Raw genomic sequence first — 17,692 nt, 5'->3', positions numbered from 1 at the left:
TATTATTATGATAACTACTTTATTTATTTTTTGGTTTTTTTTGAGACAGGGTGTCAGCACATAGTTCAGGCTGACCTCAAACTTGTAGCTATCCCCCTGGCTCAGGCTCCAAAATGCTGGGAATATTTCCTAAGTCTTTTGAAAGCATGTTAATGAGGGGACTTCCGGGAGAACATGGCGGACAGATAACAGCAACTACCGGAGGCTCTCTGAAAGACTCGGCTCAGAAGCCAGGAATGGTGGGGACTAAGGAGACATAAGTCGGTGGAGATATGCTCTGCTGACTCAGGAACGAACTGGGCTGAGAGAAGCCAACTTGGAATGCAGTCCTGGTGCTAAAACAGGAACAGAAAAGACTCGGTGTGGAGGCTGGAACCGCGCCATTGTAAGCCGCGATTTGGGCTTCCGGCCGCGCGGCGGCTGGCTGCCTCTACAGCGGCTCGGCAAGGAGAGAGACGCACGGAAGCTCTGAGAATGGCAATCTGCGAACGGCAGGGAGGTGTGCACTGACTTGTGGTGAGGTGAGTGAGAGAAACTGACACTCTACCACAGTTTGACTCCAGCAGAGGACTTTCTGGGCCCGAGCAGTCCTGCAGGAGCAGGGCGCGGTGGCGACTCCAGTCACACATCCCCCTCTCGGGCGGGATTGGTGAAAAGTGCCTGGCCTGCGTGACGCTGCCGGCGGACCTGGTAGACTGTCCCAACCCAGATCCCAGAGCCTGACGGTGGCCGGGAGGGGAGACGCGTAGGCTGCCTGGTCCGTAACTCCCTGGTGCGCAGCGGTGAGCGGGAAAAACTAACTGGCGCAATTCGATCAGGCTGTGGCTGACTGGGAGAGAAGCTGGGCCTCTTATATAAGCTTGCATATATAAGGAACAGAGAAGAAGAGGCAGCATGGGAAGAGGCAGCAACAAGAAAGGCTCCTTGGCCCCCAATTCTGAGAAACAGGCAATAGCAGACACCACACCAATACACATAAGGCACCATATAGAGAGCCTCATAGACCAATTCAGGAATGAAGTTATCAATGACCTGAAGCTAGAAGTATGCAGAATAGTTAGAGAAATGTTAAGTACCACCCAAGAAAAAACAGGTGGTGGAATGGAAGAACAGAAAAAAAGGGGAGAATTGTTTGATGGAGAAAACAGAGAAAGCATAGAATACGTGAAGCAGGTTCAAAGGGACTACCAAGATACTAAGAAGTCTATAGAAGACTGGCATAACAGCTTGAAAGAAACTAAGGACAGACTATCTGAACTGGAGGGCAGACTTGTAATATGGGAGAATGAAATGAAAAACTTCTTAAAAATAACAAAGAAACAAACAGCAATAATACAAAGACAAGAAGATGATAAGAGGATCCATAACTTAAGGATTAAGAACATAAAAGAAGAAGTAGGGACACAAACAAGTGAACTACAAAAGCTACTCACAGAAATAATCCAGGAGAATTTTCCTAATTTAGCAAAAGGTAAAGATACTCAGATGTATGAGGCATACAGGACCCCAGCTACCTACAACCCAAACAGAGCAACACCCAGGCATATAATAATAAAAATTCCAGAAATTCAATACAAGAACAGAATATTAAAAGCTGTAAGAGACAAGAAACAGACCACTTACAAGGGAACACCCATCAGAATTACAGCAGATTTCTCTGCACAAACCATCAAATCACGAAGAGCGTGGGGGGAAATAATTCAAGCATTGAAAGATAATAATCTCCAGCCAAGATTGAGATATCCTGCACAACTGTCCCTGGAAATTGATGGAAAAACAAGGTGCTTCCAGGATAAAGAGGAACTGGGGGAATTTGCAACCACCAATTCAACTCTACAGAGAGTATTGCAGGATATTCTAAAAAAAGAAAAATACAAAGAATCCAGAAATAATGGCAGAGAGGCCACAACAAATGGAGCAGAGAACAAAATGAAGAAGACAAACTGACCTCTACGGACAGAAAAAGAGCTTAACAGAAATGAGGCAGAGAAGATTGGATGATAGGAACAGCTATTTTGGAGAAAATGACATCTTAATAGGTAATACAGATTTAGTATCATCTTGTTTTGAAGTCTCATCTAGCTTTTGTCCTTCTGTCTCCAATGGTCTAAATAGGCTGTATCTTATTGGATTTTATTATGTACGATAGTATAAGCAAAAACCTTTTAAAGACAAGGAGATTATACAGAAACCATTGTTCATTTTGTTAGTCAATTCTAAATACTCTGTAACGCTGTCATTCTCTTGAATGGTCTTACATTGTTTTGATATACTTAATGCTACAGTATACGAAGTTGTACTCAAGGATTTCAAAGAAAGAAACAATATGGTAACTACTTTTAGGTTAGGATTATCTGGTGGTGAAACACTATTCTGCTTAAATGGTTATGTTTTGATCTGCGCTGTTTCTGTTGTTATGCCCTCTTTTATCTCAATCTCCACTCCATTATTTACTTTTTTATCTTTATCCTTTTAATTAAAGGAAAAAAATAGCAGGATATATTATAGTAACCCACTTTGACTTTTCATTACCTTGATTTAAAGCCCTGTATTACTCTCACCATCTGGTTTTTAACTGATGTTCCCCTATTCTGTTTTGCTGGATAGTATCAGGTTCGAAAGTTTAGGCATCAGCTGTGAAGATAATGAGATTCATTATGACGCCCATTCTTGTTGACTTTTATCTACTTTTGAAGACCTACAATGTCTCCAATGTTTTGGTTTTGTCGGTTTTATTCTTTACTGTTTTGTTCAATTGTATTATAACTAATGATATAGGCAATTCTATTAGAGATAGTGGGAGGCATTATGGTAACCATTGTTGATCACCTTGTATTATGTTTTTACATTATCTATTATGTCCACCCTTTTGACTTGACCGATTCTGTTCTGTTATGTCACATTTGGTTTTACTCTCTTCCAAAAAAGTAATAAGAACCGTGGGAGCAATGAAACCCAAAATGTGTAATAGTCATGGTACAAAAGAGAGGAAAAGAAAGTGCTCCAAACTATATAACTGCATGTATATTTAAGTGTATAAGATAGAAAATGATATCACAGAGTTTTATTGGATCAATGAACAGAACTGTTTGCAGTATAATTGATGGAATGTCCACTTTACAAGCTTTAATTTTGTGACTTGAACAATTATTTCTAAGATGACAATATGTAATCCATTAACTAGTGATTTCCTACTGTTCATTTTTTTTTCTGTAAATCTGTATAACTTGTACCCTTTCCCTGCTTTTTTTCTTTTCTCCTTAAATAAAATTAAAAAAAAAAAAAAGCATGTTAATGAGAAGCTGTTATCACTCTGAGGTGTTGATTTTTAGCCTAACTTACAAAATTTTACACTTGTTCCTATAACATTTCATCCTTTTTAGTTACTTGCTCTACTCTCTGGGTGATGTTTTAGGCTCTATAATTTTGCCAAAGTTTCTTCCTGGCAAGGTTTTTTGAGTGTGCTGTTTATACATAGGGTAGGGTAATGAAAGCAGGGGTAGTTATTGTGAGGAAGCTGCTGATATAAATAACTATTCCTGCTCTTTGGGGTCAGTTTCCTGTTCCTTGTGACTTTTCTTTATCTGATATGAAAAATTCAGTACTTTAAGCCATTTTTGAAGTAAAATATAGAGACACACGCTTCAATACAATAATCAGCAGTTAATATTACTAATATTTAATTAAAATTAAATAGGATTAAAAATTTAGTCCCTCAGTTGCACATTTCTCAGTATTCAATAGGCACATTTGGCCAAAGACTATGATACAGGACAGAACAATATTTATGTCACAGCAAAAAAGTTTTATTGGACAGTATTTGCATGAGAATGCTCATTGCTGATGTCAAGTACCATCTAACTCAAAGTTAGTGGTCTGCTTGACAATAGTTACTACCCAGCCATACTGCCACTGTCTCGTGCTGTTCATATTTGTATTTTATTTGGCTACCTTTCACACAGTGGTTAGTGGAGGAATTTTCCTGATTCCTACCTGTCCTACTAGCTTTAAAACTAGTGAATATAAAAAGAAGAGAATGGTTGTTGTGTGGTTTGAACTCTGGTCAGAGCCACTGGGTCCTGGACCCCACCTCTGATTGAGAAGAGTACTGGAATCAAAATTTTCAGGATTCATACATGTCAGTTAACTCCCATTTGTTCATAATCTTCTTTCTTATTTCTTTAAGAAAGGTTGTGTAGGGAAATTGTGTCACCTTTTTATAAGCAAAAGGAATATTATTTTCCATTGATTGCATTACATCTAATCCTCTTCTTCAGAGGTCATTCTGACTCCCTTCATTTCAGATTTATCTATCTGAACACGTATCTCACTAAGCTTCTAAGCTCATAGTAGCCTCTATTTTCTATTGAACCCAAAAAAACATTAACATGCATGGTAGGTACTGTCATCTTAACATAGCTTCTTGTGACCTGCAAAAATGATTTGATCATTTTCTAGAGATAGTACTGGGTCCAGCAAGTCATTACAAATGTGGACAGAGATGGATACATAGCCATTGTCTTAGTTATGGTTCTCAGTGCTCTGGAGCACAGAGGAGGAGAGGAGAGAAAATCACAGGTTCAAGAGTTCTTTGAGGCACAAGTTTCAGTCACAAATTAAAAGAACACAGAAATGGCAAAGCCTAGGCAGCTATTTTGCCTTCTCTTACCAAACTCAACAAAGCCTTGGGGTTGTTTTGATGTAATAAGATGTTTAAAAGTGGTCTTTCTGGGACTTTTAAAATCAATTTTGTGATATACAATTTACCTAATGAATATTATCAGTCAAGTATGACTGTTAGCGCCTCCTGCTGTTTCCGTGGAACAGATACTGAGGAAGTAGGTTATTGAGAAGGTGTATATATTTGAGAACCACTCATTTAGGTTTTAAAGCTACTGGCATGAAGACAGTTCCACTGAGATTTCAATATGATAGTCACTAAGTACCATCCAGTATAATTATGGAGGTCATTTAAACTCATGACACAATAAGGTGCCAGAACTCAAAGAACAGCTAGTATAATCACCCACAAACTTCCTTGAGCACAAAAAAAAAAAAAACTAGAAAATTGTTTTAAAAGCTAAATTTTCAGATTATTACTTATGTTTTATGGCCCTGCTTCAACATAGATTTACTGTCTGTCACTTTTCTTTTATCAAAGAAGCAACATCAACTTCAAAATGAATCAAGGGATTGGCCTAGAAGATTGACATACACCAAATCATCTGGCCTATAACTATAACCTTAGGCATCTAGATTTAGAAATCAGCCCCAGGCAAACCTCATAATAGATCCAAATAAATCCAGGAAGCAGACCTGGAAGAGTGAGAAAGAAAGCAAAAAGAAATTGGGCCTCCTTCTTTCTTGCGTGCTTAATCTTTTTTCTCTTAAGGAAGAGAGCTAACAGTTGAGCCAACAAATCTAAGATCAGGGATTTAACATCAGTTAAAAGCAGACCAGACACAAGCTAAAGTTCTAAGTCATTATGTGAAAGAGTGGAAATGGTTTGCTGTCAGCCATCCCTACCATTCAGCATTACTCTCAGCATGTACCTTACTGGTAGGAGGTGAGGGATATCTTTTTTCATTCAGAGAGAGGTAACCTCCTTGGTCTTTGTTGGATTGAAACTACTTAAAAACTTTGAAAGAATTTCATGAAAAGTCTCAAGTATATTTTTCCCCAGGCATACACTGGATCTATGGAAAATGTACAATTGGGGTAGGGGAGAGAGTGGAAAGGTTAAAGGAGCCCAGGGAGATAGCCATGCAGAAGGAGTCTAGGTTCAGTATAAGTTGGGAAAGCTGTTAACAAAAATTTGGATCTTACAAGTAAAGCAGAATATACAGATAAAAATTTTTTGTATCAGGGTTGATTAATGAGGCTAAATTCAGGACTATGGAACAAGCTATATACCAAAGAATGTATACCTCAGCAGTCTGCCAGACTAATAAATAACTGGAAGTTAATAGACACCACTTTAAGCACCTTTTGTAATTGTATAGGCCAAAGGTAACTTGTATTAATCTTATGATGTCTCAATAAATTTAATATTATTTATACAAGGCTTTCTTTTCCTGATGTATACATATTTTGGCAGACTTTGTACATAAGCTCCACTCTTTGAAGTTAGGGTATAAGTTGTGCAATAATGATGATGTATAGAGATTTTGTGTATATACTGATTTATAATTTTATATGAAACTATTTTTTTGAACCAGGCATCAAACTCACGACTTTGCACTTGCCAGGCAGGTGCTTGTGTTGCTGAGGTAAACACCAGCCTCTACATGCAATTCTTAAAAGCATTCCCTCACTTTATACATGGCAGTCTTGTGAGGTAAACGATAATATATCATTTTGTTTTGCAGATAAACTAATAGAAGATCAGAGATGGCAAAAGGAAATGCATTCTCAATAAGGACAAACATGTGAAAGAAACTCATTCTTGTCTCCTTTAATCTCTTACCTGTGATCTTGGGCTGTATACTTGAGGAGCTCAGCCAACTGTAAGGGATATTTGCAGATCTTCTGCACTGGAGTCAAAAGGAAGCCGTCAATGGCAATGTCAATCATCTGCTGCAAGAGTCGACAGGCCTCAAAGAAGTGCTGGTAGCGGCTGTCCTTCATCAGCTTGGAAAGCTCCATGCAGGCGTCCAGATGGTTGTTGCAATATTCAGAGTATATCCAGAATCCATCTTGCTGTGGAAAGAGAAAAAAAATAAAACAAAAGAGAAAGGATACTAAAGGCCTCCAAAGAAGTAATGAAAGACAGAACCTATTGTTGGGCAGTAATACTAAAATAATGGCAAACATTCTTAAATTGATTCATTTAATGATAAAGATTTCCAAAGAAATTATTTGGCAACTGAACAATCTAATGATTAAGTTCATTTAGAAGACAACTGAAACAGTGGGAACAGTAAAGAAATTCTGAAATAGAAGGGTAATGAGACAATAGAGAGTATAACAAAAGTAAAGCAGAGCATGGCAAATATAATGCTGGTGGTGGTATATAAAGAGATAAATCAGAGATTTTACTTCTGGCAATAAGAGATTAGATTGTTTTATTTTACTCTGCCACTGAAAACAGCTAGAAAAATTTAAAAAACTTAAAAATAAAATAAAATGTAATATTTCTGAATAAATCATCATCCAGAGCTTTAAATTAGAGTTAGAGATAAGGAAGCCAAAATGTGTACAAAAGATATATACTGAGGGAACAAAATGTGAGTCTGTGTGTGTGTGTGTGTGTATGTGTGTATAGAAAAGAGGATGAGAATAACACTGAGGGAGGGAGAGTACACTGAGATGATATAACAAAGATAATTAAAAGTTAATAGGTGAAACTGGATAAATGCTATTTGAATGTTTCTTGTATAGTTCTCATTTATTCTGTTAAAACTACTTCAAAGTAAAGTTTTTTATAAATCTTAAAATTTTTCTTATATATCGTTTAGTACTTAACCAAAATAACCAAATGCATGAGAAGTTAAGGCATTAACAAAGTAGAAGAGAAAAAACAGATAATAAAAATAGACAAAAATACTAAGATGAGTTGTTACAGACTTCAGAAAAGAAGGAAAATAATGCCTAAGAAGAGTAATATACTGTAAGTATGAGGGATTTATCCCATTTTATTTACCAAATTAATTAAAGGAGAAAAATCATATGATTACTTTAATAAATACAAAATAACGATTTAAAATAAACACATGTATGATAAAAATCTATGGGCAAACTGGGAATAGAAGGAAAAACTACCACGGTGTAACAAAGGGTATTCATGAAAATCCAAAGCTGATTTCTTTTTAATAGAAAAATATAGATTGCTTGCTCATAAGAACAGAAAGATAAGCTGGGCATGGTGGCACACTCCTGTAATCCCAGCACTTGGGAAGCCTGAGGCAGGCAGATCATTGCAAGTTCCAGACCAGCCTGGGCTACAAAGTGAGCCCAAGGTCAGCCTGAACTACGTAGTTAGGCTCTGTCTCAAAAAGACAAAAAGAAAAAAAAATACAGAAAGACAAAAATGTACTCATTTCTGGTTAACATTGTACTAAGTGTCACAGCCAGCTAAATAATAAAGAAAAGGAAAGCATAATATATATATTGAAAAGAATACAACTGTCATTGCCCAGAGATTATGACTATATGTATCAATCAAAAGAAATCTACAAGTTAGTGAATTAAGTAATGTGTCAGAATAAAAGGTCAAAGTACAAAAGTCAGTGTATAAAAAGCAACTGTATTTCTCTACAAACACCACATTATACGAAGTTGAAATTTTTAAAAATATTACTCATAATAATAGCAAAATGCACCTAATAATTAGAAATGGATTTTGAGTAGAAGACATCAATGCAACAGCACAGTAAGACATTCCAGCCTTCCTTTTTGCCCATAAAAAGCAAGAGTTTGGCAACTATGTATGAACAAAAATAATCTGAAAGTATTTATGAGTTCACCTAAGAATCCATAACAATACAATGGAAGAAAAAGACCTAAGAATAACCATATAACAAAGGGATAAGAAAAGAAGTTTTACGCATCATCCCATCTGGCAGATATTCCTGCACAAAGGAACTCTGGCTCACAAATTCACTTGGGGGTAAAAGAAGAACAGAGTAAACAAACAGTAAAACTAAGGAACAAAGGACTCCTTTTTGGTCACTTTCTCAATACTAGAATATAATATCCAACACCCACAATTTAATAAAGGAGGAGAGGTTTATTTTTGTTTATGTTCCTTAAGAGTTTCAGTTTATGAGTGGTAGAGTCAAACATAGAAAATGGCATGGTAGAAGGGGCTGCTGAAAAGGGAAGCTGCTCACATCATTGTCACCAAGAACTTAAACACTAAATAGTTAAAATGTGTGAAAGGTCAAAAGAAACAAATAAGCAAATGCATAAGAAGTTCAATGAGCTCAAAGAAGATTTAAATAAGCAGATAAGAAGCAGACTTAAAAAGATGCTCATGAGCTTAAAGAAGACGCAAACAGATGACTGAATCAAGATTGCAGATTATAATGATCAATTTAGTAAAAAAAAAAAAAAAAGAGGTTATGAAAAACCTCAAGTGAAACCCTGCTAATGAAAAACACACTTGAAAGCCATGCTAGGACATATAATCAATCAAAAGAGAGAACTTACTGGACACTGAAAAATAATGCCAAACTCATTCTTTGAAGCCAGCATTTCATAATATCAAAACTGGACAAAGATGCAAGCAAGAAAGAAGACTATAGGCTGATATCCTTAGTGAAATAGATGTATGAATCTTCAAAAAGATACTTGAAAACAGAATTAAACACATCAATGAAAAGATCATACATCATGGCCAAGGTAGCTTCATCCCAGATGAAAGAATGCAGCAACATATACAAATCAATGAATGTCATACACCACATGAAAAGGACAAAAATCACAAGATCATATCTACAGAAGCAGAGAAGAATTTGGCAAAAATTCAAAATCTATTCATGATTAAAACAAACCCCGGTGGCCTTGCTGGCCAGGGATAAACAGGAAGAATGCTATGCAGCCCTCTGTGCACCACAGTGACACTACCAGCTGGGGAGAAACAGGAAGGAAGTTACGCATTGCGCTCTGTGCCAGCAGCAATCCTGCCATCTTGGAGAACCAGGAAAGAAGCTACACAGTCCCCTGTGTGCCAGTGGTGGCACTGCCAGCTGAGGAGAAAGAGGAAAGAAGCTACACAGCCACAGTGTACCAAAACTGGCCCTACTGGCCAAGGAGAAAATAGTAAGTAAGCTACACAGCCCTTCCATGTACCTGTGACAGACCTGCTGGCTGGGGAAAACCAGAAAGGAAGTCACACACCCCTGTGGGACAGCCAAAAGAAAAGGTCACCCCCTACATTCCTCACATCCCGATATGCAACTGGTTGATTTGGAGGAATACAGGCTAGGATGATAACAACTGAATTAAAGAAACAACCTAAGCCTTTTATTGTTTGATTAGTTTTTCAAGCCTAAAGCCAGTAGTCAGAGCAACTATTTAGAGGATAACAATATGCAATATAGTAACTTTTGTGGATTTCATACTGTCTTATCACTCTTTGGTTTTGTTTCATTTTATTGTTCTATCTTAATCCTTTTAAAGTAAATAAATAAAAACCTAAAGAAAATAGGCATGGAAGCACCTTACCTAAAATTGATGAACACCATTTATGACAAACACACTGAAAACACTATGCTAACTACGGGAAAACCAAAAAAGTCCTCTCAAAAAGCAAGAATAAGACAAAGATTCCACTGTCACCACTCTTACTCAATTTTATTTTATTTTTTTTTTAATTTTATTTAAGGAGAAAAGAAAAAAAAAGCAGGGAAAGGGTACAAGTTATACAGATTTACAGAAAAAAAATGAACAGTAGGAAATCACTAGTTAATGGATTACATATTGTCATCTTAGAAATAATTGTTCAAGTCACAAAATTAAAGCTTGTAAAGTGGACATTCCATCAATGATACTGCAAACAGTTCTGTTCATTGATCCAATAAAACTCTGTGATATCATTTTCTATCTTATACACTTAAATATACATGCAGTTATATAGTTTAGAGTACTTTCTTTTCCTCTCTTTTGTACCATGACTATTACACATTTTGGGTTTCATTGCTCCCACGGTTCTTATTACTTTTTTGGAAGAGAGTAAAACCAAATGTGACATAACAGAACAGAATCGGTCAAGTCAAAAGGGTGGACATAATAGATAATGTAAAAACATAATACAGGTGATCAACAATGGTTACCGTAATGTCTCCCGCTATCTCTAATAGAATTGCCTATATCATTAGTTATAATACAATTGAACAAAACAGTAAAGAATAAAACCGACAAAACCAAAACATTGGAGACATTGTAGGTCTTCAAAAGTAGATAAAAGTCAACAAGAATGGGCGTCATAATGAATCTCATTATCTTCACAGCTGATGCCTAAACTTTCGAACCTGATACTATCCAGCAAAACAGAATAGGGGAACATCAGTTAAAAACCAGATGGTGAGAGTAATACAGGGCTTTAAATCAAGGTAATGAAAAGTCAAAATGGGTTACTATAATATATCCTGCTATTTTTTTCCTTTAATTAAAAGGATAAAGATAAAAAAGTAAATAATGGAGTGGAGATTGAGATAAAAGAGGGCATAACAACGAAACAGCGCAGATCAAAACATAACCATTTAAGCAGAATAGTGTTTCACCACCAGATAATCCTAACCTAAAAGTAGTTGCCATATTGTTTCTTTCTTTGAAATCCTTGAGTACAACTTCGTATACTGTAGCATTAAGTATATCAAAACAATGTAAAACCATTCAAGAGAATGACAGCATTACAGAGTATTTAGAATCGACTAACAGAAAATGAACAATGGTTTCTGTATAATCTCCTTGTCTTTAAAAGGTTTTTGCTTATACTATCGTACATAATAAAATCCAATAAGATACAGCCTATTTAGACCATTGGAGACAGAAGGACAAAAGCTAGATGAGACTTCAAAACAAGATGATACTAAATCTGTATTACCTATTAAGATGTCATTTTCTCCAAAATAGCTGTTCCTATCATCCAATCTTCTCTGCCTCATTTCTGTTAAGCTCTTTTTCTGTCAGTAGCTGTCAGTTTGTCTTCTTCATTTTGTTCTCTGCTCCATTTGTTGTGGCCTCCTCGCCACTATTTCTGGGTTCTTTGTATTTTTCTTTTTTTAGAATATCCTGCAATACTTTCTGTAGAGTTGAATTGGTGGTTGCAAATTCCCCCAGTTCCTCTTTATCCTGGAAGCACCTTGTTTTTCCATCAATTTCCAGGGACAGTTGTGCAGGATATCTCAATCTTGGCTGGAGATTATTATCTTTCAATGCTTGAATTATTTCCCCCCACGCTCTTCGTGATTTGATGGTTTGTGCAGAGAAATCTGCTGTAATTCTGATGGGTGTTCCCTTGTAAGTGGTCTGTTTCTTGTCTCTTACAGCTTTTAATATTCTGTTCTTGTATTGAATTTCTGGAATTTTTATTATTATATGCCTGGGTGTTGCTCTGTTTGGGTTGTAGGTAGCTGGGGTCCTGTATGCCTCATACATCTGAGTATCTTTACCTTTTGCTAAATTAGGAAAATTCTCCTGGATTATTTCTGTGAGTAGCTTTTGTAGTTCACTTGTTTGCATCCCTACTTCTTCTTTTATGTTCTTAATCCTTAAGTTATGGATCCTCTTATCATCTTCTTGTCTTTGTATTATTGCTGTTTGTTTCTTTGTTATTTTTAAGAAGTTTTTCATTTCATTCTCCCATATTACAAGTCTGCCCTCCAGTTCAGATAGTCTGTCCTTAGTTTCTTTCAAGCTGTTATGCCAGTCTTCTATAGACTTCTTAGTATCTTGGTAGTCCCTTTGAACCTGCTTCACGTATTCTATGCTTTCTCTGTTTTCTCCATCAAACAATTCTCCCCTTTTTTTCTGTTCTTCCATTCCATCACCTGTTTTTTCTTGGGTGGTGCTTAGCATTTCTCTAACTATTCTGCATACTTCTAGCTTCAGGTCGTTGATAACTTCATTCCTGAATTGGTCTATGAGGCTCTCTATATGGTGCCTTATGTGTATTGGTGCGGTGTCTGCTATTGCCTGTTTCTCAGAATTGGGGGCCAAGGAGCCTTTCTTGTTGCTGCCTCTTCCCATGCTGCCTCTTCTTCTCTGTTCCTTATATATGCAAGCTTATATAAGAGGCCCAGCTTCTCTCCCAGTCAGCCACAGCCTGATCGAATTGCGCCAGTTAGGTGTTCCCGCTCACCGCTGCGCACCAGGGAGTTACGGACCAGGCAGCCTACGCGTCTCCCTTCCCGGCCACCGTCAGGCTCTGGGATCTCGGTTGGGACAGTCTACCAGGTCCGCCGGCAGTGTCACACAGGCCAGGCACTTTTCACCAATCCCGCCCGAGAGGGGGATGTGTGGCTGGAGTCGCCACCGTGCCCTGCTCCCGCAGGACTGCTCGGGCCCAGAAAGTCCTCTGCTGGAGTCAAACTGTGGTAGAGTGTCAGTTTCTCTCACTCACCTCACCATAAGTCAGTGCACGCCTCCCTGCCATTCGCAGATTGCCGTTCTCAGAGCTTCTGCACGTTTCTCCCCTTGCCGAGCCGCTGTAGAGGCAGCCAGCCGCTGCGCGGTGGGAAACCCAAATCGCGGCTTACAATGGCGCGGTTCCAGCCTCCACACCGAGTCTTTTCTGTTCCTGTTTTAGCACCAGGACTGCATTCCAAGTTGGCTTCTCTCAGCCCAGTCCGTTCCTGAGTCAGCAGAGCATATCTCCACCTGCTTATGTCTCCTTAGTCCGCACCATTCCTGGCTTCTGAGCCGAGTCTTTCAGAGAGCCGCTGGTAGTTGCTGTTATCTGTCCACCATGTTCTCCCGGAAGAGTCAAATGGCAACTTAATTGTGTGTACTGAGCAATTGGCTAGATCTTACATCTTTGACATCCTCCATAATATATTAAAAGATCACTGTGTGTCTTTCCGGTCTGTAAGAGTCCTTCCATGAGGCCTGTAGGCCGTAGAAGTCTCAGTAAGCAGTCTAGCCGGGACAGAAATTCTCAGCACTACGTTGTGGTCAGGGCAGCCATGACCTCTTACTCAATTTTAATGAGATCAATCAGGAAAAGCAAATAAAATAACTACTAATAAAATACAAAGAAGTCAAACTATCCTCATTACAATTCACATCATCTTTTATATAGAAGGTACAAAAAACTCAAACAAAAACAAATGAACAATAACAAAAACTCTCCAGAAATACATTCTTAAAACTAAGAAACAAATTCAGAAAAGAGGCAGGATACAAAATCAATCAATGCCCAGCAATAATGAAACTAATGAAAAAGAGGGCAGGAAAAGGCCCACCCAGCTACCAGCCACACAAGACTAGGCTTCACATGTTTTGCAGGCCTCATTGAGCCATGCCCAGGGACCTTCTCTCAATCTGAGAAGCTGAGGCCACATGGGGTGAGTTCAAGCACACCAGCGCTACTGGGGGAAAGTTTAACATCATTGCTCCCAGGGGATAAGTGCCCACCCAGCTTCCAGCCACACTACACTAGGCTCTGCAGGTTTTGCAGGCCTAGATGGACCATCCAAAGCAACCTTATTTCAACCCTGGGAGCTGAGGCCACACGAGGTGAGTTCTAGGGCATAAGCACTAGGCCAGGGAAAGATTTGGACCATCACTCACAGTGTTTAGGAAACCCCCAGCTTCCTGGAACACTGGAGGTGGCACTGGAGGTCCTGCACCCTGACTGGACCATTCCCAGGAAACTCCATTCAGTCCTAGGAGCCGAGGGCATAGGAGGTGATTTGCAACAGGCCCAGGGGAAGCTTTGGAATATCACTTGAAACACAGAAATACAGGAAAATGACAAGATAAAAGACCAAAATGCAATCTCAAAACTCCAGCCCATCCCAAGACAGCCTAGGAGCCCTGCACATAGAAGAAAATATAAGCCATAAACCTGAAATAATAGCAACTGAAATGAAGAAGCAACTCCAGGAAGCTTTAGAAGAATTCAAATTAGAAATACTCTCCAGTAAAAGAAGAAATAATAAAAGTAATGAAAGAAATGCTGAACATATCTAAAGAACACACAGTTAAAAAATTAGAGGAACAATGCAAAAAGATAGAATCCCTGGATGAGCAATAGAAGAAACAAAAAGAATACATGAAGCAGATTCAAAGAGATTACACAGGAAATCAAAAATTCCATTAAAAGTTGTCAAAACTGCCTCAACAAAAGTGAAGACACAATTTCAGACATCAAAGACAAGATTGCAGCTAGTGAACAGGAAAAAAAAAGATCTTTTAAAAATAAAAAGGAATCAGGAAACAACTATTCAACAGCTGCAAGATGATACAAAGAAAAACAATGTAAGATAGGGATAAAGGTGAAAAGGTGACAACACAAATAATATCAAGAGGATACTTACAGAAGTAATAGATGACATTTCCCAAACATGAGAATGGAGACTGACATACAGATTAGTGAAGAATATAGAACTCCAACTAGCCATAATCAGAATAAAACTACACGCAGACATATAATAATCACCATCCCAGAAATCCAACATCAGAAAAGAATATTAAAAACTGGTAGAGAGAAAAGACAGATCACCTATAAAGGAAAACCTATCAGAATTACAGTAGACTTCTCAACACAATGAAGTCAAGAGGAGCATGGAGCGAAGTATTTCAGATCCTGAAGGAAAACAGCTTCCAACTCAGACTGATGTACCCTGTAAAAGTGTCCTTCAAAATGGGTGGAGAAATAAGATACTTCCATGACAAAGAACAGCCTAAGAACTTCATGATCACCAAACCAACCCTGCAAAAAATACTGAAAGACATTCTAGATACACATAAGAAAAAAACATTAAGCAAGACAGACAGTTAAACAGAATGGAAAGGTAAGGATGCAACAGCAGAAAGATAACATGTCAACAATATACCAATATATAATAGTTATAACCATTAATGTAAATGCTCCCAATTCACCAATTAAAAGAAACAGACTGGCAGAATGGATCAAGAAACAGCATCCAACCACATGGTTTCTATAAGAAACTCATCTAACACAAAAGGAAACTCATAGACTTAAGTCAAAAGATGAAAAACAATACTTCATGCAACAAGAACACCCCTCCCCCAAAAAAAGCAGGGTTAGCAATTCTGTTTGCAGACAATGTGAACATCAAAACAAGAATGATCTGAAGAGGAAAAGAAGGTCACTACATACTAGTTAGGGGAAAACTTCAAGAGTGAGAGATAACAATCATAAATATATATACATCAAATTCAAGAGCACCCAGGTATACAAAGTACGTATTAACAGAAATGAAAACGCAAACAAGGAATAACACAATTATAACAGGAGACCTCAGCACACCACTGACACCACAGGACAGATACACTGGACAGAAAATCAGAAAAGATATAACAGAACTGAATCACAGTGATGAGGAAATGGACTTGATAGACGTATACAGAATGTTCCATCCAATAACACCAGAATATACATTATGCTCAGAAGAACATGGGGCATTCCCCCCAAAAAAGACCTTATACTAGCCCACAGGATATATTTAAATAAATGCAAAAGAGCTGAAATTATCCCATGCAGATTATCAGATCATAGTGCCATGAAACTAGAAATTAATGATAAAAGAAACTGCAAGAAACACACAAACACATGGAAATGGAAGAATACACTCTTGAGTGATCAGTGGGTCACAGAGGAAATTAAAGAAGAAATTAAACAATATCGACAAGCAAATGAAAATACAAATACAACTTAGCAGAATCTATGAGATGCAATGAAAGCGGTCCTTATATGAAGATTTATTGTACTGAGCTCCCACATCAGGAAAACAGAATTAATACAAATAAACAACCTGATGCTACACCTCAAACATCTAGAAAAACAAGAACATCTAGAAAAACAAGAACAAGTCAAGCCCAAAGCCAAAAGAAGGGAAGAAATTATAAAGATCAAAACAGAAATTAATGCAATTGAGACTAAGAAAATAATCCAAAGAATCAATGAATCAAAGAGTTCGTTTTTTGAAAGAAAGAATAAAATTGATAAGCACTTCACCAATCTTATTAAAAAAGGAAAGAAAAAATCAAATTCATGTAATAAGGAATGAAAAAAGTGAAATCACTACAGACTGTGGAAATACAGAAGATCATCAACACCCATTTCAAAAACCTTTACTCTCATATGTTCAATAACACAGAAGAAATAGACAGATTCTTAGAAGCATATGAAGTAACAAAGCTCGGTCAAGAAGATGTAAAACTGCTGAATGACACAATTTCTATTAATGAAACTGAAAATGTAATTAAGTCCTTAACTACAAAGAAGAGCCCAGGCCCAGACGGATTCTTTATGGAATTCCACAAGAAATACAAAGGAGACTTATTGCTGACACTCCTCAAACTCTTCAATGAAATTGAAAAGGAAGAAATCCTTCCTAAGTCATTCCTGGAAGCAAATATTACTCTAGTACTAAAACCTGAGAAAGATGAAACTAAAAAGAGCACTACAGGCCAATCTCATTAATGAACTAATGAATGAAAAAATCCTCAATAAAATAGAGGCAAACAGGATGCAGCAAATCAATAAGAAGATTATACACCACAACCACGTGAGATTCATCCCAGGCATGCAGGGATTGGCTCCACATATGTAAATCAATAAATGTAATACATGATATCAATAGAGTCAAAAATAAGAATCATATGACCATTTCTATAGATGCAGGAAAAGCTTTTGATAATGTCCAACACTCATTCATGATAAGAACCTTACAGAAAATTGGAATGGATGGGATTTAGCTCAATATGATAAAGGGCATATAAGACAAACCAATGGCCAGCATCATATTAAATGATCAAAAACTGAAGGGCATTACCTTAAAATCAGGCACAAGACAAGGATCTTCCTTATCACCCCTCCTATTCCACACAGTACTGGAAATACTAGCCAGGGCAATTGGACAAGAGAGGGAAATAAAAAGAGTAAAGATAGAAAAAGAAGAAGTTAAATTATCATTATTTTCAGATGACATGATACTCTACATAGAAGACCCCCAAAACTCCATTGACAGACTCCTAGATATAATAAATTCAGCAATGT

At 37.5% G+C, this 17,692-nt stretch overlaps 1 protein-coding gene across 8 annotated transcripts in view; it reads right to left on the bottom strand.

The window, feature by feature from the left end:
- The window catches only part of Arhgef9 (Cdc42 guanine nucleotide exchange factor 9), a 193,396-nt gene that overhangs the window by 49,699 nt on the left and 126,005 nt on the right, over positions 1-17,692 (bottom strand). For all 8 annotated transcript variants that reach the window (XM_063246016.1, XM_003462749.5, XM_063246022.1 and 5 more), the window contains one exon: positions 6,467-6,699. In XM_063246016.1, coding sequence (XP_063102086.1) covers positions 6,467-6,699 — 233 coding nt within the window. The remainder of the gene's footprint in view (positions 1-6,466; positions 6,700-17,692) is intronic.

Source organism: Cavia porcellus, unplaced genomic scaffold (assembly GCF_034190915.1).
Source record: "Cavia porcellus strain 051 isolate PalLab524CR breed Dunkin Hartley unplaced genomic scaffold, mCavPor4.1 scaffold_3, whole genome shotgun sequence".
Taxonomy (NCBI): Eukaryota; Metazoa; Chordata; class Mammalia; order Rodentia; family Caviidae; genus Cavia; species Cavia porcellus.
Note: the sequence above shows the minus strand (reverse complement) of the source record. Positions and strands in the feature narration are given on the sequence as shown.